Here is a 25,566-nt window from a genome sequence, read left to right as displayed (position 1 = left end):
GTCTTTCTCTGTCTGACTTATTTCACTTAACCTGATGCCCTTAGGTCCATCCGTACTGTCACAAATGGCAGGATTTCCTTCTTTCTCACGGCTGAGTAATAATCCATTGTATTTATATACCACATCTTTATTCATTCATCCATAGATAGACACTTAGGTTATTTCCATTTCTTGGCTATGTGCATAATGCTGCAATGAACATGGAGATGCAGATATTTCCTTGAGATCCTGATTTCATTTCCTTTGGCTATATACCAAGAAGTGGAATTGCTAATCATATGATCGTTTTATTTTTAATATTTTGAGAAACCTTATACTGATTTCCATAGTGGCTTTACCAATTTATTCCCACCCACAGTGTACAAGTGTTCCCTTTTCTCCACGTCATTGCTAACACATCTTGTTTTTTAGGTAAAAACCATACTAAGAAGTGTGAGTTGGTATCTCATGGTGGTTTTGATTTGCATTTCCCCGATGATTAGTGATGTGGACCATCTTTTCATATAAATTTTGGCCATTTGTATGTCTTCTTTAGGGAAATGTCTATTGAGTTCTTTTGCCCATTTTCCCATCAGAGTGTTTTTTTTTTAATTGAGTTGTACTAATTCCTTATGTATTTTGGATGTTAACCCTTCATCATTTATATGATTTGTAGATATTTTCTCCTATTCTGTGGGTTGCCTTTTCATAGCGCCAATTGTTTCTTTCACTGTGCATAGACTTTTTAGTTTGATGTAGTCCCACTTATTAATTTTTGCTTTTGTTACTTATGCTTTTGATGTCATATCCGAAAAATCATTGCCAAGACCAATATCAAGGAGTTTTTCCCTATGTTTTCTTCTAGGAGTTTTACAGTTTCAGATCTTATGGTTAAGTCTTTAATCCATTTTGAGTTAATTTTTGTGAGATTAAGGTGTAAGATAGGGGTCCAATTTCATTCTGCTGCATGTGATTATCCAGTTTTCCCAACACCATTTATTGAAGAGACTATCCTTTCCCCATTGGGTATTTCTGGCTCCCTTGTCAAATATTAATTGATTATATATGTGAGGGTTTATTTCTGGGCTCTTGATTCTAGTCCATTGGTTTATGTATCTATTTTTGTGCCAGTGCTGTTCTGTTTTGATTACTATAGCTTTGTAACATAGTTTGAAATTAGGGAGTGCAATGCCTCCAGCATTATTCTTCTGTCTCAGGATTGCTTTGTCTACTTGGGGTCTTGTGTTCCACGTGCATTTTAGGGTTGTTTTTTCTATGTCTGAAAAACGCCATTGGAATTTTGACAAGGATTGCATTGAATCTATGGATGGCTTTGGGTAGTGTGAACATTTTAACAATATTAATTCCTCCAATCCATGAGCGTGGCGTAGATTCCCATTTATTTGTGTCTTCTTCAATTTCTTTAATCAATGTCTTATAGTTTTCAGTGTACACATTTTTCACCTTTTTGGTTAACTTTATTCCTAAATATTTTATTGTTTTTCATGCTATTGTGAATGTGATTATTTTCTATATTTCTTTTTCAGATATTTTGTTGTTAGTGTATAGAAATGCAACTGGTTTTTGTATGTTGATTTTGTATCCTGCAACTTTACTGATTTTGTTGATTAGTTCTAACAGTTTTTTTGTGGAGTCTTTAGTCTATGTATAAGATCATGTCATCAGCAACAGAAACAGTTTTACTTCTTCCTTTCTGACTTAGATGGCTTTTATTTCTTTTTCTTGCCTGATTGCTGTGGTGAAGACTTTCAGTACTATGTTAAAGAGGAGTGATGAGAGTGGTCACCATTGTCTTGGTCCTGATCTTAAAGGAAAAGCTTTCACACTTTCACTACTGACTGTGATGTTAGCTGTAGGCTTGTCATATATGGCCTTTACCATGTTGAGGTACATTCATTCTATACTCAATTTTGGGGGAGATTTTTTAAAATGAAAGAATGTTGAAACTTTTTTCTTTCTGGGAAAGATTTGCTCTGAGCTAACATCTGTTGCCAATCTTCCTCTCTCTCTTTTTCTCTCCCCAAAGCCCCACTACAGAGTTGTGTATTCTAGTTTTAAGTCTTTCTAGTTTTCCTATGTGAGCTGCCACCACAACATGGCTACTGACAGACGAGTGGTGTCGTTCTGTGCCTGGAAACTGAACCTGGACTGCCGAAGCAGAGCACCCTGAACTTTAACCACTAGGCCATCAGGGCTGGCTCAGGATGTTGAATTGTGTCAAATGCTTTTTTTGTATCTATTGAGATGATTATATGATTTTTATCCTTGATTCTGTTAATGTGGTGCATCACATTTGTTGATATGTATTTGTCATTTCTCGAATCTGCCATGCTTATGGAAGCCTTAGAGCCTTACACTTCCTTTTCTCTCTGCATGGAATGCTTTTCTTCCAGATTTGCATGTCTCTCTCCTTCACTTCAACCAGCTTTCTGCTGAAATGTCCACCTTCTCAAAGAGCCCTTCCCATTTGCCCAATCTAAAATACCTATCTCTGCTGTCTTAGGGTGCAGGCTAAGCTACTGTAGTAAAGAGACCCCGAAATGCAGTGGCTCAACTGAAATAGAGGTTTATTTCTCTCTTGGGTAGTTGTGAAATCTTCAACATATGGCTTCCAAGGTTGGTTTAGCTTTGCCATTTCTCAGGCATGTACTTGTACCTACCCCTAAGATTTCCTTTTCCGTTTCCTGTCATAACAAATAGATGTTTCCACTTTTAAAACTGAAATCTCTCCCGAACTTTGAATCCCTTTTCTCTGCTTCTCAGAGGCCTTATTCTCTCCATTATTCCTTTATTTCTTGTGTTTAAATATATTGTCTTAAAAACAAGATTTAACATATTTAAGTCAGTACCATTAAAAAAAGTATAATTGTACTGATGTCCCCTCTAGACACCTTATCTTTTTCTTCTCTCTTCACAGCTACACTTCCCATTCACTTCTCAACCAACTACAGTCTGGCTTTGCTTTCCCCACTTCATGGAAATTTATTCACCAATCCAGGCTCCCTATTGTTAAGTTTCTAGATCTTACCACTCTCCTTTTACATGTTGTCTTCAGCTGGCTTCCTTGATACTGCATTCTCCTGGTTATCTTCCCAACTCTCTGTTTTACTGTTCTGTCTCCCCTGAGGATCTTCTTCCTCAGTCTGTCTCTTATATATTAGTGTTCTTCTATGTTCTGTCTTCAGCTTTCTTTGTCTCTCACTCATTTTTTTCTCAGCAATCCCACTTACTTTCCCAGGTTGAATTACCAAATATAGGCCAATTGATTGCTCAAAATCTTATGTCTCTAGACCATACCTTCCTTCTGCATATGCAAATATCTATTGGGCATCAATTGGGACACCTCAGACACAAACACAACATCATCTGTCCCCCAAACCTTCTTTTCCTATTTCATTGAATGTTACCACCACCTTCCTGGTCGTCCAAGCTGGAAACCTCCATGTTATTCTGAGACCTTGAGCTTTCCTTTACCCTCCTTCCACCCCTGAATACAGTCTTGCAGTTCTTAGAATATGTAACATCTTCAAACTATTTTCTTTGCCTAGAACATCCCCTTGGTTAATCCCTCCTTCTCTAGGGAGATAATAGAGTATGAGGGACAAGAAGGTAGCCTCTGAGCTCAGAATACCTGGATTCATGTTGAGGCTTTGCTACTTGTAAGTCACTTTACTTGCTACTTCCAAGTCCCTGACAGTTCCACTTATTTCCGCACCCTCCCGCCCCGCTGCAAATCTACACTCCATTAAATGCCTCTGTACTGTGTTCTTAAGACACTTTCTTTCTACCCTTGTTATTGTACTTGTTACTCTGTATTATATTGCTTCTTTCCTTTCCTATCTCTCTTCTTACACTGTAAGCCCCTAGAGGGCAGAAACTCACTTCTGCACCTTATATTACTAATACATAGCTGAGGGGCTGGCATGTTAATTTATTCATTCAACAAATATTTATTGCGCACCTTTATCTCCAATGACCAAGGTGCTAGGTTTACAACAGTGCACAAGGGAGACCAGGTTATGCTCTCTTCAGGTTTACCTTCTAGAGGAGGAAGCAAGCAATGGACAGAAATGAACTAATTAAGACTGTGCTAAGTATTATGAAGGAAGCCATGGAAAGAGCCAAGGAGAAATGTTGTAGGCAGAGGGTAAATCAAGTACAAAAATCTTGAAGTGGGAGGGTGCTAGGAAAGGGGGGCATTCAATGAATGAACAAATGAAGGGTGGGAAAACTAAGAAGCAGAGAAGTGACTTGTCCACTATGATGAACAAATGATGGAACCCAGTGCCTCTGAGTCCAGTTTGGCACTCTTGCCTCTGAGCCACAAGACCTCAACATTTAGCAAAAGTGGATAGTCTTAGCAAAAGCATGTACAGTTACTGAAAATAAAGTGAAATGCAAAACTTGTTAGAATGCAAATTTTTAAGAAGAAAATTGACTTTTGAAGGAAGAATCAATGTAAATAACAGAGAAAGAAATGAATCAAAGTGTATAAAATGCTAGTCTTGAATTCTGACTTAGGCTAAGTAAGTGCACAGTGGAGCTTGAGAGAATTTGGAATAAAGTAGGGAAAATTTATTAAGCATTTATTCATTATCTATTATATGGCAGGTGCTGTAGTGTGTGACTGAGACGTGGTTTCTGCATTGGGTGTTTACATTTTTCTTGGAAGAGATTAATCTAAATAATTTGAGAATTCCCTAAATAGTTTGAGAATTTTAAATTAATAAGTAAACAATGGGAATTGATTTTACGTTAACTCTGTGTGTGAATGAGTTTTTAAAAATCACTTGGTCTGAGGCTGACCTGGTGGCATAGTGGTTAAGTTTGTGTGCTCCACTTTGGTGGCCCAGGGTTTGCAGGCCCGGAACCTGTGTCCAGACCTATGCACCGCTCGTTAAGTCATGCTGAGGTGGCGTCCCACATACAAAATAGAGGAAGGTTGGTACAGATATTAGCTCAGGGCCAGTCTTCCTCACCAAAAAAAAAAAAAAAAAAACCCAACAAAAGAAACACCTGGTGTAGCACAAGTGGTAAGAAAATTGTTAATCTTCATTAACAGGAGGTGAGATAATGAAAAAAAATCTTTGGGTTTTTGGCTTTTGTAAAAAGTTATCCTTTCAATTTATCAAGTGTTTACACTTTTATTTATTGTTTTTTACATTTTATCGGATAATTAACATAGGGGAAAGTATAGCTATTCCAGATGAATTTACTGCACAAGAGAAGTGTTCTGGAGATTGGTGGAGGCCATTGGTGGCAGGAGGAATAGCTGGCGCAGTTTCAAGGATGTACACGGCACCTCTTGACTGCTTGAAGGTCATGATGCAGGTAGTGTGCACACTTCAGCTACCCCGTAAGCATTAAATTAACCTGAAGAATCCTTGATAATTTTCAAAAGAAATACTTTGGCACATTTCATACTCCTTCTCATTAAAGTTTTACATTTTTCTGAAAATGTAAATTTTCTTATTTTAATATTAAAAGATTTCTTAACTTTTTAAAGATGCTTATATGCTATTTAAATTAATTTTTGTTTGAAATAATAATAGAACCACTCTATTAGAAGTTTTTTTCAGAAATATAACTAAATCTATTAAAGAAATGATAGGATACCACTAAATACATTGGTCTAATGTATTGGTTATCTCTGCTCCCTGACACCAACATAATAGCATGGTTCTACTCTGCTATTTAGGTACTAAGAATATTTCTAAGAATTGAAAAGTAAGTTATTTTGAGTGTGTTATTGACTAATATTCATTAGAAGTAATGTCTAATTACCTTTATTTTACTGAGTAATGGATTGTCAGCAGTTGTTATAAAATAGTGTATGGCTTAATTGGAGTATCATAATTATAATTTAATATTTGCTTAATACTTTCTCTGGAAGGATACAAAAATGATTAATCCACAATCTAATGAATTTAAATTTGTAATTAAATTTACATACCTGGGTGTTTTATTGTCTTTTGGTTTTTAATAACATTGGTGACATTTGTTAATGAATTATGAATAGTTTTTATTGGTTGATGTCTGATCTTATTTGTCTGTTACTCTTAGAAAATCTTGTTTTTGACTGACTCAGATTTAGAGGTGGGAGCTCTAAGAGAGGACAGCCTCCATTTTTTGGCATCTATTCCTGGCGTTTTTCTTCAACTTTCTTCATTCTCTTGGCCAAAATTTTAGCATATTCTGCGGCCTCTTCCTTAATTTTCTTAGTATGCTGTTTCTTCAGAGCAACATGCTGATGTTTGTGTTACAGGCTACGTGCAGTAACAAGATGCAGAATCTTGGGACTTCGGTCTTGGGTTTCATACCTTCTTTGTTCAGGGGCTTTCTGACAACATACTGGTGGGCATCATCTTCTTTGGAGAGATTGAAAAGTTTGCGGATTCTGCGTGCTCCTTTGGGCCCCAGGCAATGAGGCACAGGAGTATGAATTACTCCAGGAATTTTCTTCTCCTTGTTGTTTACAATAACCAAGTTGAGAACACTCAGATTGGCATCCACAATGCAACCCTGAACAGACTTGCACTTTCTTTCTCCAGTTCTCCTTGGTCTATAACAGAAATGCCCCTTACTCAGTAGCAGGTGGCCATGGCCATGGGGAAGCTTTGTTTGTTGTTCCTCCGTGTGATTTAGGCCACGTAACCCTTCCATTCTTCACCCAGAGCATCAGCAGTAACTTCTGTGGGCTTCTCAGAAACTTCCGTACACTTCTCAAAAAAAAAGTGCTCATCATCCACTTCAATGAGTTTCCGGCAGCCAGTGGCTGGGAAGGAGACGTTCAGCTTCATCTTGAAGCAGCTGATCACCTCCGAGGTGCCACAAAAGAAAGCTGAATAGTTGTTATTATACTATGTGAGTTAACTGTATAATAACTGTAATGTCTATCAGGGACAATAGATAATTAAGCAAATAGTAATAAAATGTGATATAAGTGCTGTCTACCCACACAAAGGATACACGTAATGCCAGGGAACACCAAAAAGGAATAAATATCACTTCCCCTCTGCCTATTATTTCTCACACAAATATATGGTGATATCTTGCTCAGTGCATCCAATGGAAGTAAAGACCTTTTAATTCAGTGAGGTAAGTGTAGAGAACACACTTTGAATGGTATGAGATAGTAAGACAGCCCACCATCCTTCTGCATGTTTGGGTGCATGTGTAACCTATGTTTTATTCAGTCAGGTGACTAAATTCAGTTAGCTGTTGGGAAAGAACAGGAACTAAAAATCCTCTTTTGCAGGTAGAAATAGAAAATCCAGCTTCCTCGGTGACTGGGCCTGTCAGAAAATAAAAAATGAGGTGTAAGGGAAAAATATGTGGACACAGTACAGAGCTACCCAGGGATGGAGACATATAGGGAGATGACAAAGATGGGAAAGGGATCCAGAGGAAAAATAAGGAAAGAAAATGTATTTGTTCTGTGCCCATCCTATGCTAGATGTTGGATGAAAAGCATATTTCTTATACTCCAGAACCTTACAGAGATATGAACAACGTATCTGTGTGATGATGGTGATACTGAAAATAATAATTGTCATGTATGAGTGCTTACTATGTGCCAGATAGAAAAATATATATGGGTATTTTAGGGACTCAAGGTAGGGGTGATCCGTCCTCCACGTGGATGAAAATAGGTCAGTGGATTAGGGAGAGTGAAGAAGTACGGAGCAAATAAGGGGTAAAGGACTGGTGTCCTTGTAAAAAGAGGAAATTTGGACACACAGACTTGCACCGAGGGAAGACAATGTGAAGAGACCTAGCGAGAACGTGGCCATCTACCAGCCAAGGAGAGAGGCCTGAACAGAACTTTCCCTCACAGCCCTCAGAAGGAACCAACCCCGCTCACACCTTGATCTCAGACTTCTAGCCTCCAAACTGTGAGAAAATAAATTTCTCTCATCAAAGTGATACTTTGTTACAGCATCCCTAGCAAGCTAACACAGGTCATTTTAATGTCTTCCTTCATATTTTCCTAATGTATTATTTTATAGCCAAAAAAATGTTATTTTAAGAAAGTGAAATTATGCCGTTAATAAAATACCCACCTGTCTAGAATAGAATAATAATGGGAGAGCAAGGTGAAATGTACATTCTCATCTCCCGTGGGTAGAAAAAGTCTGGAAAACAACTTAATATATATACAGCCTTAAAAATGAACATTTAATTACTTAAACTTCTAGGAAGTTCTTTCTAAACAATGAATCCTAAATATGAAAAAAAGATTCATGAACAATGGTATTCATCACTGTGTTAGATTTTAGGGCCCACTTTAATGACCTTACTTTAACTCGATTGCCTCTGTAAAGACCCTCTCTCCAAATAAGGGCACATTCTGAGGTAATGGGAGTTAGAACTTCGACATATGAATTTGGGGGGATACAGTTCAACCCACAACGCCTCACTACCCGGAAGGATCCATTGTCAGAAGTTTGGTGTATTTTCATCCATTCTTTTTTCAGTGCATATTTCAATGCACTCTGTCATAATCTTGTAATATTTTAGCAGCAACAACACATCTTGTGAATGCAGAAGTTCTCTGGTAACTAAGTTATTCCTGTTTTCTTTAAGTTAGTCTTCTTTTCTGTGATGTATTAGATGAATTAAAGTATGTATTTGGAGACAACAAAAAATAATATATCAATTTCATATGTCTCTAAAGGAAAATGAAAATGGTGTTGAGGATCATAAATTTATACATATATGTATCATTATTTTATCAGCAATAATGATATCAATGCCATAATACCAGCAAAATAAGTAAATTGTCTGTTAATTTCTAGGTTCATAGTTTAAAGTCAAGGAGAATGAGACTGATTGGTGGGTTTGAGCAGATGGTCAAAGAAGGAGGGCTTCGTTCTCTTTGGCGAGGAAATGGTGTAAATATTTTTAAAATTGCACCAGAGACAGCGCTTAAGATTGGAGCCTATGAACGGGTAAAATGTTATTGTCTGTGTTATTTTATAACAAAGAGTCCATTTTAAAGTTAATTTTAAAAAATTTAAGCTTTCATGAGAGAGAAAACTGGAGTGTGCATAAGCAATAGATGTTAATGTAAATGTAAGTGACTTTGTTTATTCTCGTTTGATTATTTTTGCTGTTTTCACGTTGCTTTTGTTTACAAGAGACGTTTCACGGATTATATTATATTATCATAACTGACGTCTACCAGTAGTCTTTTAATTTCAATGTCACAGTGTAAGAAGCCCTCAAAAAAATTTTGATATTTGTTTTTTACACAATTGTAATATTTTATTTAAGATTTGTTAATATGATTTAGATAATTCACTTTGAGATGAGCTATATTTATTTTCAAATAGCTAAGTTATTAGCATCACATAAGGGTCAAAGAGTGCTCTGTGTGCATCTCAAGTTTTCCATTTTCACTGTAAATCTCATAGTAATTGTTTTTTCTTTAAACATTTTATAGCATATAGCAGTAAAGTGCTTCTTTTTTTAAAACATTTTATTGAGATTATGATAGTTTACAACCTTGTGAAATTTCAGTTGTACATTATTGTCTGTCAGTCGTGTTGTAGGTGCACCACTTCACCCTTTGTGCCCACCCCCCACCCCGTTTCCCCTGGTAACCACTAATCTGTTCTCTTTGTCCACGTGTTTAACTTTCACATATGAGTAGAGTCATACAGAGATTGTCTTTCTCTATCTGGCTTATTTCACTTAACATAATACCCTCAAGGTCCATCCATGTTGTTGTGAATGGGATGGTTTTATCCTTTTTTGTGGCTGAGTAGTATTCCATTGTATATATACACCATATTTTCTTTATGCAATCATTAGTTGCTGGGCACTTAGGTTGCTTCCACATCTTGGATATTGTAAATAATGCTGCAATGAACATAGTGGTGCATGGGACTTTTGGAATTGCTGATTTCATGTTCTGTGGATAGATACCCAGTAGTGGGATGTCTGGGTCATGTGGTATTTCTATTTTTAATTTTTTGAGAAATCTCCATACTGTTTTCCATAATGGCTGCACCAGTTTGCATTCCCACCAGCAGTGTGTGAGGTAAACTGCTTCTTTTGTGGAACCTTGGTTCACAAGGTCAGAAGACCTCAAAATTTTAAGAAAATATAAAAGATTAATAATGTCCTTTCTCAACCCAAACAGTTGAAAAGCAAGTAGATGGATGAGTAGAACCCTAGACTTATTTGTAATGCATATCTTAAAAACATACATCTTACTTAAATGGGGATTTACTTACGCATTCAACAAGTATTTCTTTCATCAACAAATGTTTCTTGATCACTTAATGTGTTTCAGACCTTGTTTGAGGGGCTGGGGGTAGAGCAGCAAACAAAACAGAAAAGAGAAAAAAAGCCTACCTGCCTCCATGGAATTTATATGAGCGTATAAATTGGAGGAGACAATAAATAAACTAGTAAAATAGCTGGTATATCAGAGTGTGATAATTGCTATGGGGAAAATAGAGGCTAGAAATTGGAGATAGGAAGAATCAACAACTCTTTGAAGGAGTTTTGCCATGAAGAGGAGAGGGAAATGGAGTGGTAACTAGAGGGGACGTGGGATCAACAAAGAGTTTCCCAAACATGAAAGAAGCAACAGCCTGTTTGTATGCTTAGGGGAATGATCCAGTAGGGAGGGGACCACTGGATGATAGGAAAGAGGAGAGAGTAGTGCAAGGAGATTATCCTTGAGTCTTTGAGTGGGTGAAGGGGATGGGAACTGGTGCTCATGGGAGGGTTTGGCATTGGCTGGGCACTTCATACATACTTAGACGAGAAGCGCTACTAAGTGAGCAGGAAGGTTTGTGGAAGCGTTCTTCCTAGTGCTTCAATTTCTTTAATGAAATAGGAAGCAAGGACATTTTGGAAGTATGAGGAAAGAGGAGACAGTATGAAATAGTATTCCAGGAAAGTGGGAAAGCAAGTAGATAGAGGAAATGAAATACGATTGCTGGCAGTAAAGGGTCCAGGTGAAATTCTTTTATCTGATTACAAAACAAACAATGCCCTCGTCTGTATTTATGTACTGCTTGACTGTCTCCAATTATCTTGCCCCTGAGAAGGCCAGGGTAATTAGACATCAACTTATCCCTGTGGGTCAGGGTTTGCTGGTTGCAACTCTGGCCTTGTTGTCTCTTAAGATAATTATATTTATCTTGCATCTGATGGTTAGGTGCCACCGCTTAACGACCTGCTCTTCTGGAATTTTCCATCCCCATTGATACTGGTGAACCTAGTTCTATGGCAACATCCCCTGCTGTCAAACCTGGAAACAGCCATCACTGGGTCTCTCAACAAAGACTCTTTGCTTATGCTAGAAACATAGTCAAGTGGTAGTTTCTCCATTTTCAGGATAAAATTCATTCTAATATTTCCACCTTCCTAAGTCTACTGATCCCTTCTTCAATAGTCCATCAGGACTTTGGCATCTTCACTTCATTTGCTGTCAGCCATAATCATGTCTAAGCTTTAAAGAGCCATCCTAGCAGTATACCAGCTCAGGTTTCAGGTGTCCTGTGTCATGGGAGAGTGCTTCACATCGAAAATTCTCCCCTAGACAGCATTATATTCCCCTCCCTGTACCCCCAACTGTTCAACACTCTTATGACCCACTCCCACACATGTTTCCCTGGTTCCTTCCAGTCCATATTAGCTAGGTCCTCTAACTCTTTGTTCAGAATGCTATTTTTTCCCAGAACATGGATTTTATTTCTTCATTGGGCTATCTGAGGCCTGACCTATAAAAATTATTGGTTGGGAGGCAATAAGAGGAGGTGGGGAGCAGATTGTGAGGAAGACAGATATCATCTTGTTAGGTATCTTCCTCTCTGAGGCCTTTACATGGCGTCTGGACGAGGAGAGGCTGCTCTGCTCTAGCAGTGGGAAAGGGACAACTTTTTGCCAAATTGGAGGATGCTGGAGAATTTGCGAGTTCAGCTTCCTCAGGCACATACACCCAAATGTCCCCATCACGTGTATCAGGGTCCCACTCCTTCTCAATGAGGGTCCTCACTTTAGCATAGGAGACCTTTTGAAGCTATGTATCCAGTTTCCTTTGTGACTCTGTTACTTTTACGTTTATATGCTGGGGCTGATTTTCAGCAGTCTATTCTGTAGCTGCAGGAGATGAGGGTCTCTTTAAATGCTGCCATGAAGGCCTTCTAATGTTCATGATACATTTTAAGGTGATAATTGGTTGACCTGACCTTGACATTCTCTTTCTTCAAAGTTCTAAGGCAGTGAATAAGAGCCAGTCAATTCCACAATCCTTGTAATTGTCCCCATACTGTTCAAGTATTACAGCAACTGCATAATGTAATGGTTTCCTTTCTACAGTACTTCATCCCAAACTGCCATGACTAAGAATCTTAGTAATTGTAATGCCATAGAATATGATAGGTTATCATCCCATTTGCCATGAGCAATGGGGTCTTTGGTGTCAAGTGACTGGTGAGTGATCCGTTTCCAGATCCATCAGCAGACTTACTTTCTAGGACCACATTTCGAAGAGCCAGCTTTTGGTTTCATTGATTTTCTCTATTGTTTCCCATTTTTAATTTCATTGATTTCTGCTCTAATTCTTATTTCTTTTCTCCTACTTACTCTGGATTTAATTTGCTCTTCTTTTTCTAGTTTCCCAAGGTGGAAACTTATTTATTTTAGATCTTTCTTCTTTCCTAATATATGCATTCAATGTTATAAATTTCCCTCTAAGTACTGCTTTTACTGCATCCCACTAATTTAGGTAAATTGTGTTTTCACTTTCACTTAGTTCAAAAAATCTTTTAAATTTCTCTTGAGCTTTCTTCTTTGACTCATTTATTATTTAGAAGTGTGTTGCTTAATCTTTACATATCTCGGTATTTTCCAATAATCTTTCTGTTACTGATTTCTAGTTTAATTCCATTGTGGTCTGAGGGCAGATGTATGATTTCTATTCTTTTAAATTTGTTAAGGTGTGTTTTATGGCCTAGAATGAGGTCTATGTTAGTGAATGTTCCACGTGAGCTTGAGAAGAATGTGTATTCTTCTGTCGTTGGATAAAGGAGTCTATAGATGTCAGTTACATTCAATTGATTGATCATGTTGTTGAGTTCAGCTATGTCCTTACTGATTTCCTACCTGCTAGATCTGTCCATTTCTAATAGAGGATGTTGAAGTCTCCAATGATGATAGATGGATTCATCTATTTCTCTTTCCAGTTCTATCAGTTTTTGCCTCATGTAGTTTGATGGTCTGTTGTAAGACACATACACATTGATGACCGTTATGCCTTCTTAGAGAACTGACCTCTTTATCATTATGTAATGCCCTTCTTTATCCCTGATAATGTTTTTTGTTTTAAAGTCTGTTCTGTTTGAATTAATAGATCTCTTCCTGGTTTCTTTTGATTGGTGTTGGCATGGTATATTTTTATCCATTCATTTACATGTAATCTATGTGTGTCTTTATATTTAAAGTATATTTCTTCACAGAAATACAAAGGATCATAAGAGATTACTATGAACAATTATATGCCAACAAATTTGACAACCTAGAAATTGATAAATTCCTGGAAATGTACAACCTACAAAGACTGAATCATGAAGAAATAGAAAAACTAGACAGACTGATTATTAGTAAGAAGATTGAATCAGTAATCAAAAACTTCCCAAGGAACAAAAGTCTAGGACCAGATGGTTTCACTTGTGAATTCTGCCATACATTCGAAGAAGAATTAATACCAATCGTTCTCAAATTCTTTCAAAAGATAGAAGAGGAGGATACACTTCTAACTCATTTTACAAGGCCAGCATTACCCTGATACCAAAGCCAGACAAAGATACTGCAAGAAAAGAAAATTACAGGCAATATCCCTGATGAAGATAGATGCAAAAATCCTCACCAATATATTAGCAAACAAAATTCAACAATACATTAAAAAGATTATACAGCATGATCAAGTGGGATTTATTCCAGGAATGCAAGGATGCTTCCACATCTTCAAATCAATCAGTGTGAATACCACATTAACAAAATGAAGGATAAAAATTACATGATCATCTCAATAGATGCAGAAAAAGCATTTGATGAAATTCAACATCTGTTTACGATAAAAATTCTCAACAAAGTAGGTATAGAGGGAATATACCTCAACATATATGACAAGCCCATAGCTAATATCATACTTAATGGTGAAAAGCTGAAAGCTTTTCCACTAAGATCAGGAACAATACAAAGATGCCCGCTCTTGCCACTTTTTTAAACATAGTTTTGGAAGTCTTAACCAGAGCAATTAGGCAAGAAAAAGAAATAAAAATTATCAGAACAAGATATGAAGAGGTAAAACTGTCACTTTGCAGATGACTTGATATTACATATAGAAAACCCTGAAGACTCTACCAAAAAACTTACAACTAATAAATGAATTCAGTAAAGTTGCAGGATACAAAATCAATATACAAAAGTCTGTTGTGTTTCTGTATACTAATAACAAACTATCAGACAGAGAAATTAAGAAAAAAAACCCATTTACGATTGCATCAATAAGAATAAAATATCTGGGAATAAATTTAACCAAGGAAGTGAAAGACCTGTACACTGAAAACTTAGAGAAAGAAATTGAAGAAGACACAAATAATTGGAAAGACATTCCATGCTTATGGATTGGAAGAATTAATAGTGTTAAAATGTCAATACTACCCAAAGCAATCTACAGATTCAGTGCAATCCATATCAAAATTCCAGTGTAATTTTTCACAGAAATAGAACAAACAATCCTAAAATTTGTGTGAAACCACAAAAGACCCAAATAGCCAAAGCAATCTTGAGGAAGAAAACAAAGTTGGAGGCGTCATGCTCCCTGATTTCAAACTGTATTACAAAACTATAGTAATCAAAACAGTATGGAATTGGCAAAAACAGACACAGAGATCAATGGAAAAGAATAGCCCAGAAATAACCCATGTATATATGGCCAAGTAACTTATGACATAGGAGCCAAGAATATACAATGGAGGAGCTGACCAGTTGGTGTAGTGGTTAAGTTCGCGTGCTCTGCTTTGGTGGACCAGTGTTCACAGGTTTGGATCCTGGGTGTGGACCTGTGTACTGCTTATCAAGCCATGCTGTGGCAGGCATCCTGCATATAAAATAGTGGGAGATAGGTACAGATATTAGCTCAGGGCCAATCTTCCTCAACAAAAAGTGGAGGATTGGTGGTAATGTTAGCTCAGTGATAATCTTCCTCAACCAAAAAAAGAATATATACCGGGGAAAGATCAGTCTCTTCAATAAATGTTGTTGGGGAAACTGGACAGCCACAAGCAAAAGAGTGAAACTGGGCCACTATCTTACACCATAAACAAAAATTAACTCACAATAGATTAAAGATGTCAATGTAAGACCTGAAACCATAAAACTCTTAAAGAAAACATAGATGGTAAGCTCCTTGATGTCAGTCTTGGTGATGATTTTTTGGATTTGACGTGAAAAGCAAAGGCAACAAAAGTAAAAATAAGCAAATGTGGAATCTAAAAAAAAAGCTCATGGATACAGAGAACAGAATGGTGGTTGCCAGAAGGGTGGTGGGGGAGTGAAATGGGTAAAGGTGTCGAAAAGATACAAATTTCCAGTCATGAAATAATAGGTCACGGGATGTAATGTATAGCATGGTGACTGTAGTCATTATGTATTGCATATTTGAAAGTTGCTAAGAGAGTAAATCTTAAAAGTTCTCATCATACGGAAAAAATTTTGTAACTTTTTACAAATGTGTGGTTGGTAATGGATATTAACTAGACTTATTGTGGTGATCATTTCATGATATATACAAATATCGAATCAGTATGTTGTACACCTGAAACTAATATAATGTTATATGTCAATTATACCTCAATTTTTAAAGAGTAGGTTTCTTGTAGACAACATGTAGTTGAGTCTCGTTTTTTGATCCACTCTGACAATCTCTGCCTTTTACTGGGTGCATAGGACCACTTTTGAAGTGGCACCAACTGTTTTAGTTTGGATTCCCCCAAAGCAGAGTCTGGGTGCAGGGAGTTTATTAGGGAAGAAGCAGGAGTGAGGAAACGGGGACAGTGAGACATGGAAGGAAGAAAAGCCGATAAAGGTACATAAATGAGGCTTCGGCTGTAGGCAGGAGGCACTTGATTCTGCTGGAACATCTAAGTGTACAGAATAGCTCCCAGAATTGTCTGTCTGAAGGAAAGGAGTTGAGGCATTTATCTACCATTTCCTATCCCATATTATATGAGGATTGCTCTTGGAACTTTAACTTCCCAAGACTTCTGGGCTGGACAAGCTCCCATAGCTTTGGAGAAGGCCTGAGGCAGAAAAGTAGAGAGGTGAGAGGCTTTTGCTGTAGATGGGGCTCTGTCAGTGTGAGGCTGCACAGAACTGTCCAGATGTGATGCTGGGCTCTCGAAGAGTCTGCCATGGTGTGCTTAGGTTTGGGGGCCTGAGAGTTGCTTTAGAGATCAGTGAGGCACAGGATTCTGTAGGCTAGGCTTATGGGTTTTCTAGCAATACAGTTCTTTCAAAAACTTCTTACATTTCTGGTCTGCTTCCAGTCAATACCCTGTGAAGTAACGACATCTAAAAATCTCTCTTCTGATATTTTATTTTCTAGCTCCTTTGCTCAGTTATTCCCTCTGTCTCTCATTTTTATAGCAGGTTACGTTCATGTCAACTGGAAACAATAGGCTTAAATCAGATGACAACACCCTTAATCTGATTTTTGCAGATAGGCAAGCTCTTTAGGACAATCTTATTTCCTTCGTTTGGGGTACGGAAGCAGGTGGCTCTTCCAATTCGGAAGCCCTGCATTTCTTGATTATCAAGCCAGGCGAAGAAAATCTCCTTAGCAGAGCTCTAATCCCCTCCGTCTACTTGCACACTGGCTTTGGAGAAGGCCTTGAGGCAGAAAAGCAGAGAGATGCTTTAGCTCATGTCTCATAAATCTTGCTCGAAGCAGCAAGGAGCTGGCAACACTGACCAACATTCTGGGATTTTGCAGTCAGTTTTCTCGGAACTTCAGGCTCAATAAGCACACAGTCTACCTTCCAAGTTATCCCACAGGAAGTTTTATCAAGCATTTCCACAAAGCTTGAGAAAGGCCATCACCTTCTTAGACTGTAGTATCTGTGTCCTAACAATAAAGCCAGTGATGCATCTTTTAGGTTTTATTATGGCAGCACCCTACCAATTTCTGTACTTGTTAGGGTTCATTCAAAGCTGTTGTAACAAAGAGATTCCAAAATACAGTAGCTTAAATAGGATAGAGGCAAGTGATCCAGGGCTAACTGTACAGATCTGCTGTCCTCAATACATGGCTTCAAAGGTTGCACCTGTCTTTGCCATTTCCCAGGTCAAGGAAGGAGGAGTCCAGGACAAGCATCTTTAAGGAGACGTCTCAGAATTTGCATACCCAACTTCCCTCATATCTCATTGGCCAAAACTAGTCACTTAGCCAGACAACCTAGTTGTAAGGCAGAAGAGGGAAATGTAGTTTGTAGCTGAGTCAGCTCTGTTACTAAAAGAAAGAAGATAACAGGTACTGGGAACAGATAGCCATCTCTGCCATATTGACTGAACCAATCGTTTCTGACGGGGAGTTAATGATATGAGAACAGAGTTAGTTCGTAGACAGTAGCTGAATCATATTGATGATAGACCACTAGAAAAGGCAAACGGAAAAACATCTTGCCTAGGGAAGTAACAAGATAGTCTGTTTGCTAAGGCCATGTTGGATCCTAAATGAGTTTTCAGTTTTCCATCTCCATGAAACTTGACTTACTTTAGTTTCTGAGAAGCCTGACCTTTAGGCTGATAGTTCTGTTTTCCTTACTTGCTCATGTGTTATTGCAATAACCTCCCTGTTACTTGAGCTAACGAGAGTCAACTGTTGTTCCTTGTAACAAAAAAAAGCCTCTCACATTAAGTTCCTATTTCTGATTATCCAGTAACCAAAAGATATTAAGTACCTTCCATGTGTAAGGAGTGGGGCTAAAAAGAGAGAAAAGATACAGTCCCTGCCCCCTTTGTGTCATTTGCATGCCCTTTTGGACATACTACATTCATGAATATGCTTACGTGACTTGATGTCGCTAACTTATTCTACAGAAGAAGAAGGAAAACAGAGACCAAATAGAGGGGTCTTACTTATTATCTTAGACAATTAATTGCATAAAAATTAAAATCAATTATTCTACTAGATGCTAATGTCGGGTGTCTGGACTACTCTTTCAAATAATTTTATGCTACTAATTAATGTTACAAACTTAGAAACTATATATATTCCATTTCAGTAACATACATTTCAATACCTTTATTTATACAGTATAAGAAATGGCTTAGTTTTGATGGTGCTAAAATAGGAGTTATTGAGAGATTTATATCTGGCTCATAGGCTGGTGTAACTACCCAGACTTGTATTTACCCCATGGAGGTACGTATTAGTATAAAATTTTAACTAAAGTAATGCTTTTGATGCAAGTTAGAACTTTTTAAAGATAAATGAATTACCGACTAGGATTTTGTGCAATAAAAAGCTTTATAGCTATAGGATTTAAATCTCATATCAAGCGTTGGTTGTCCTTAGTAGCTTTTTTTTGTTTGTTTAGGATAAAGGTAGTATTGTAAATGTACCAAGAAGCTAAACAGTTTCATTGATTGATTGTTTAATTGATTGATAGAATCCCTTATTTATTAATCAAATCAGATTTGTATTGCATACCCACTAAATTTAAGGTACTTTTCTAGATCCAGAGACAAGACAGATGGACATTTTGGTCATGGAGCTTATAGTCTAGAAGGGGAGATAAAACATGAACATCAATAATGATGATCCAAAATAGAAAATATAAACTCTAGAAGAGAGATCAATATAAAGTGCTATGGAAATTCAGACGGAGAGATTATTTCCAGTTAGGGATTTCATGAAAGACATGAACAGAATGTGGAGTTTGGCTTAGAATTTGGACAGTCAGAGATGCTGGGGAAGGGCATTTTAGGTGGAAATAACAACTGGAGCAAAAGCATGGAGGTAAAAGAGCAGGTAGCATTTAGGTGTGGCCTATCCATGGTATTGGATAATGAGTCGGGGCCCGATGAGAAAGGCTCTTGAATGCAGCTTAAAAATTTTAATTTTAATTTCTTAAAAAATAAGAAGCCATAAAGACTTTGGAGCCTAAAATATAATCTTAGTAAAATTTTTTAGATTGGGAGAGACTAGAGAAATGAGATGACTAGATACAAGATATTGCCATCAGTCAGGAAAGTGATAATAAGGGCTTGAAATATCTTATTGACTAGGGGAAATTGATTCATGTTAGAGCTGTCTTCAGAACCGACAACTTGAGAAGTGGAAAGCAGGAGAAAGGGAAGGAAAGAAGGTGAAGTTATATCTGGGTTCTGTGTCTAAGTGTTTAGGAGAGTTATGTCTGGGTTATGTCTCTAACAGAGACAGAGAACGGAGGAAGTGAGCCAGACCCTGAGAGATGATGAGTTCAGGTTTGCGTTTGAGTTGCTGATGGACAACCAAGTTGTGATTTTCAGCAGATGTGATACTGAGATTTGAGAGGTTTCAAGTCTTGATGTGTCATCTGCAAAGAAGTGTTACTTAAAGCCGTGAGATTGCTTAGAAAAAAGTAGTGGTTTTGTTTTTTCTTTTTCAATGCTGAGAAGAAAACTCTTGAGAAGACCTTAATTTAAGGAGTAAGAGGGAAAAAACATGCCAGTGAGGCAGACAGAAAAGACCTACTTGGGTAAGAAGAAAATGCACTGCCCTGGAGAGGACAGAGGGTTTTAAGAGTGGATTATCCAAAGGGTGGGGTCCTGCAGAGAAGTTCATAAAACCAAGGGCTCCCAACTGACTACTCAGAGGCAGCTCCATCAAGAGACACAGTCTACCAATTAAGATGAAGTATTTACTGTTTTTGTCTTGGCTGTTTTAGAGAGCCATTTCTTCAAGTATATATAGAGCTCCCTTAAATTAAACTAATGGAAATTAAGAGGACAAGGAGTGAGGTTTATCAGCAGAATATACCTTGAATATAGGAATACTGATCACAGACAACCTGCTGAAGCCTGCTATTGCCCTCATAGCCCTGAAGCCTACAGTCATGCATTGCTTAATGATGGGGCTATGTTGTGAGAAATGCATCATTAGGTGATTTTGTCATTGTGCAAATGTCATAGAGGATATTTACACAAACCTGGATGGTATAGCCTACTACACACCTAGGCTATATGGTACTAATCTTATGGGACCACCGTTGTTGTGGTCCACCATTGACCAAAATGTTGTGGCGCGTGACTGTGCTTTATGAGCACAAAATGAGCCCGTCATATTAAATTACAGTTTATAGGCCTCACTGTTATAATTGTTCCCAGGGTATGTATTTTGAGCATATATAGAATGTTTTCTTCATATTGGTCCTTCCCTTTAACATGACCATATACTTTTTTTAAACTTGGGTTTTGGCTATAGTTGCTTTATTTTGAAGCAATAATGTTATCTCAAATGAATTTCTTTAAGAATATGTTGCCATACAGCACACCAAAGGAGTTTGAGTAGATGTATCAATCAAAGCCACAATGATTAATTATATTTTCCTATTTAAGTAATTTGAAAAACTCTGTACTGTATCAGTTGTTCATAATTGAGTCAATTGGTGAGAAGTTAAAAATATGTTTATGATTGCTTTCTTTTTTTGATTTCTCTGATAATTAGTGAACATTGTGATATAATGCAACTTATTGGATAGCTAGATGAGTTGAGTGAATCTGAGCAATATGTTTTTATTATATTCTTTCACATTTAGGTTCTAAAGACCAGACTGGCTGTAGGTAAAACTGGACAGTATTCAGGGGTTATTGATTGTGGCAAGAAGCTTCTGAAACAAGAAGGTGTTAGAACCTTTTACAAAGGTTATATTCCTAACTTGCCAGGTATCATATCTTGTGCAGGCATACATCTTGCCGTTTATGAGGTGAGTTTATTCTCATAATACGACATTATATGTTAGATTTGAAAATTTGGTATAATAATAAGCTTTTATTCTAAAAATCTGATTATAAATGAATTTCATGAAATAGTTTCTGACCAAGAAGTGAATTGAATGGTTTTGTTTGGCATTTCATGTTATATGTTAATTGTCTGGTATTCTAATAATAATTTTTTGTTTGCTTTTTTTGTGAATTAGTTTTTGGTAATAATAATTATAGACCTAAATGCTGGTAAGATTGTAGTTTTCGACTCTGGATGCATATCAGAATCACCTGTGTCTGGATCTTTAAAAAATAAGATTCTTGGGCTACATGCCAAGATATTCTGATTGAATTATTCTGGGGAGAGTCCTGGGGTTCAGGTTTTTTAACTCCCTAGAAGAATGTGATGTACAGATAAGATTGAAAAAACTGAGATATTATTGCGCAGTTGTGAAAATGAGGATTGAGGAGAGGAGTAATTGGGGGTTACAGGAGGAGGGGCAGCATGGAGATAGGGCAAAATAGCATGGTGCTCATCAGGCAGGATTCCAGGTTACTCCCCTTTCAGCTGATCATTTCATTTTTATGACCATATATCCGTTTCAGGTAGACTGTCTTAACAGTATATACCATGGGGTCCTAAGAATGAGGTGAGAGTATATGACTAGAGCAACTTAAATTCATCCTCAGTCCAGGAAGAACAGTTCTCAAGGCCCAGGCCCAGTGGTATTTTTGGCAAGTGGTACCACCATCATGTGAAAGATAGCCAATTTCATTTAGCACTTAAAAAAATTGTGCTTATATTTTTTGTAGAAGTTCAAAGTATCGAATAGTATAGCATGCATTCCTTTTCCTTTTTGTTTTCTTGCTTCTGTGGTTTTATTAAAGTAATTCATTGCTTCTGTTAATGTTGGGCTCCCTCCTTCTTTTATTTCTACAGTTCAACATCTTCTGCTTTGCCGCTAGGGTGACATGACACATTTCTCTCTTTATTGTTGCATGACTGTAATAAATGTACACTGAATAAAGACATTTTGAAATTTGTTTTTTCAAAAGCATCAAATCATACGTTTCATAGTAATTGCCCCAGTATATAGTGTGAATTTGTGTTCTTTAATAAATGAACAATTCTAAGAGCATCTAGTGATATTTTAAACCCACTATTTCCAAATAATTTCTCCTAGCCGCTTTTATTCAAAGAACAGCAAATTTGAGGAGATTAATCTTTCTTAAAAGTTGAGAAAATGTGGTTCTGTTAATTTAGAGTGTATTATGCAGTCTTCTCTACAATAATCTGTTAATTCCTCTGAGAGTCTCCAGAATTTTGGGCACATCTTTGAATATCAGTACAAACCAAAACAATCAAGCAAAACAAAACAAACAAAAAACAAAATAAGCAAAACACACTCAGAGACACAAACTAGGAGAGTTCGAACTGAGTTTGTATGAATATGTTTATCTGAAAACATCTGTGTGCCCTGACCCAGATAGGACAGCAGGGAGAGCCCCCTCAGTACACGGAGTAGGAACAATCTTCTGTGAAGACTTTGGAGAGAACAGTTATTAAAGTCAAATGACCAAGTTCGACTTCCATTTATCACCCTGGTGACCTGATAACTTTGTCTCTCTGAATTAGTTTCTTCATTTATAAAATGTATAAAATAGAGCAACCATGTTGACTTGTCAAGTTTCTGTAGGAATTAAATGAGTAACATCTGTGAAAGTGCTCAGTGCAATTCTTGAATCAAGAAGCTACTTAATAATGTTTATTGAAATTGAGTGAGCAACGAACTTTATTCTACTTAGATTTGCATCATAGTTAAAGGATATTTACTACTCTCTTCTCTGCCAGCGTTCGAAGAATTAGTGGCTAGAAAATTCTGCAGGAGACTCTGTAGACCCTGGGATAGTGATTTTGCTGGGCTGTAGTATGTTGGCTCACACTTGTGGTCAGATAGCCAGCTTCCCTCTCAACCTTATTAGAACTCGCATACAGGCTCAAGGTGAGGTGTTGCGTTTTTTTTAAGTGAAGTAATAACCAAGTTAAAAAGTTATTAAAAGGGGCCGGCCCGGTGGCGCAGCGGTTAAGTTCGCACGTTCCGCTTCTCGGCGGCCCGGGGTTCGCTGGTTCGGATCCCGGGTGCGGACATGGCACTGCTTGGCAGCCATGCTGTGGTAGGCGTCCCACGTATAAACTAGAGGAAGATGGGCACGGATGTTAGACTAGAGGAAGATGGGCACGGATGTTAGCTCAGGGCCAGGCTTCCTCAGCAAAAAGGGGAGGACTGGCAGTAGTTAGCTGAGGGCTAATCTTCCTAAAAAAAAAAAAAGTTATTAAAATAACTTTAATGAAATAATAAAAACTAGGTTAAAACAGTTAAAATAACTAAGTTGTTTTAAATGAGTAGAAATTAATGATTTTAAAAACAGAAAAACTGTAGAATTCAAAAAAAAAAAAAGAACACTGATTTTTAAAGAAAGCATGAATCTTGAATTTATTGTTTCATTGTAGAGCCTTTTGTGAATTTTAGGTTTTATTTCTCCTCCAAAGTTCTGTTTGGAACTCTTCACATTTCCTTCAGTCACTGATGATCTCTTTAAGGAGTTTACAGTTAGGATGTACCATGCAGAACAATAGAAAAGATTTCGCTTTCTTCAAATTAGGTCAACTGTTACTCAATATGAACACGTGATTTTCCTCTAGCTCTGCTATCGTTGTTGTATTCTGCATCAGGAACTTAATACATTTGTGGAATTGAGTGCAATTGTTTTGTATTCCAATCCAATTAGCAAGGAGATATTAAGCAGAAGGAAAGGTATCTACTTTGTTCCTCTCAAGTGAAATTTAAGAATTTAGATTTTAAGAAAATATCTTTATCACTTTTCAAGAAGGAAAAACCCCACATAATCCTATTATTATCTTCCTGAGTAAATGTTTAAGGGGTCATGTGGTAAATGATATTCTTTTACATTCTTTTTCTCCTCCTCTTTTTAGTAAGATCTTTAGATTTAATTTATATTGCAATCCAGCTGGGGAGTCTCTCTATCCATCCATCACCCCTCCATGCCCCTATCAAACTGTTTATGTCATACCCAATTCCTAGTGCTCCTTTGTGGTCCCTTGTGAAAGACTTTCAAGTGCTGTCTAATGGAACTTTCTGCAATGATGGAAATATTTTCTATCTGTGCTGTTCATACAACACTAGTTACACGGGGCTGTCGGGCACTTGAAGTATTGCTAGTGCCACTGAGAAACTGAATTTTTAGTTTTACTCAATTTTAATTAATTTAAGCGTAAATAGCAACATGTGTCTTGTGGCTACCGTATTGGACAGCACAGGACTGTTCTATAGGTAGGAAGAGAGGTATCCCCTGAAGTAGTTTTAACCTCTGTAAATTCTCATTAATCGTTGAACTATCTTAATGTATAAAGATTAAATATTGAATTGCACTGATTTTTTTCAGCTTATAGCACTGGAAGAAAAAGGAACAACAGCTTCTATGATTCAGCACATTCAGGATATATATAACAAAGAAGGAAAACGAGGATTTTTCAGGGGTCTAACCCCAAACATCGTAAAGGTGCTGCCTGCAGTAGGCTTCAGCTGTGTGGCTTATGAAAAAGTGAAACAACATCTGGGGTTAATTTAGAAGTCAAATTGTTGTCTTTACTGTAATCACTTAATTGTAAGATAATACCTGGGTTGTAAAGAGAAATTTGTCTTTTCCTAAAAGGAAAGAAGTATCACATAATTGTTAAAACATTTTCTCTTTATTTTATCTACTACAAAATCTATAAATTAAATAACAATTTTGGTAAAGTTCTTTAATAATTTAAAATCCTTAATATTCACCAAATTCTATTTACATTTCCCACTTGAATCTTAACTTGAAACTTGTTTTTATTGGGTTTGAACATACCGTAGTAACATCATAAAATATTTGGTCAATTGTAGCAGTTTGTGTTAACCTTTTTGTATTTAAATAATTTCTTACAAAGCTGAGCTTAAAAATGTTTTATATATGAAAAGAAAAATCAGTGCATTTAAGATTAATGTTATAACAAATGATCAGGGTCTGTTTCTCTTCTTTAAGCAAAATGGAAAGTTGGTTTCCTAACTCCTTCACAATTCCTTCTGTCAGATTGTGGATGGAATAATGATAACATAATAACATATTTCTTACTTCTCTGGGTACTTTTATTTGTAAATATAAGCACTGTTGGTTCATTTTTATTCTTGATATTTTCAGCTATTATGAGGAAGTCAGCCTTGAGAACAAATCAGCAATGGACAAATTTTCTTCCTGTTATCTTCTCGCTGAAAAACATTTGAGAGGAAGAACTTTTAAAATTAAATCCATTATTTCATACTTGTTGAAGCAATTCTTATTTCAACTTAGGAGTTGATTCAGTAAACCCTTTGAAATCCTAAATAGCTCTCCTCACTTTTATGAAAAAATCAATCCTATTCTCTATCAGAATTAAACAGGAGCGTGATGAGAGAGTGGTAATGGGCTGTTGGCCACAACAGGCCTCCCATAAAGAACTTCCTAGCTAAACTGACTGAAGTCCAG

At 37.0% G+C, this 25,566-nt stretch overlaps 1 protein-coding gene across 1 annotated transcript in view; it reads left to right on the top strand.

Annotated features, from left to right (window-relative positions):
• The window catches only part of LOC124229845 (calcium-binding mitochondrial carrier protein SCaMC-1-like), a 56,303-nt gene extending 31,661 nt beyond the window's left edge, over positions 1-24,642 (top strand). The window contains 6 exon segments of the mRNA XM_046645318.1: positions 5,174-5,331; positions 8,799-8,951; positions 18,341-18,448; positions 20,826-20,993; positions 22,844-22,994; positions 24,464-24,642. Coding sequence (XP_046501274.1) covers positions 5,174-5,331; positions 8,799-8,951; positions 18,341-18,448; positions 20,826-20,993; positions 22,844-22,994; positions 24,464-24,642 — 917 coding nt within the window.
• Positions 24,643-25,566: the final 924 nt, after the last annotated feature.

Source organism: Equus quagga, chromosome 18 (genome assembly GCF_021613505.1).
Source record: "Equus quagga isolate Etosha38 chromosome 18, UCLA_HA_Equagga_1.0, whole genome shotgun sequence".
NCBI classification, from domain to species: domain Eukaryota; kingdom Metazoa; phylum Chordata; class Mammalia; order Perissodactyla; family Equidae; genus Equus; species Equus quagga.
Note: the sequence above shows the minus strand (reverse complement) of the source record. Positions and strands in the feature narration are given on the sequence as shown.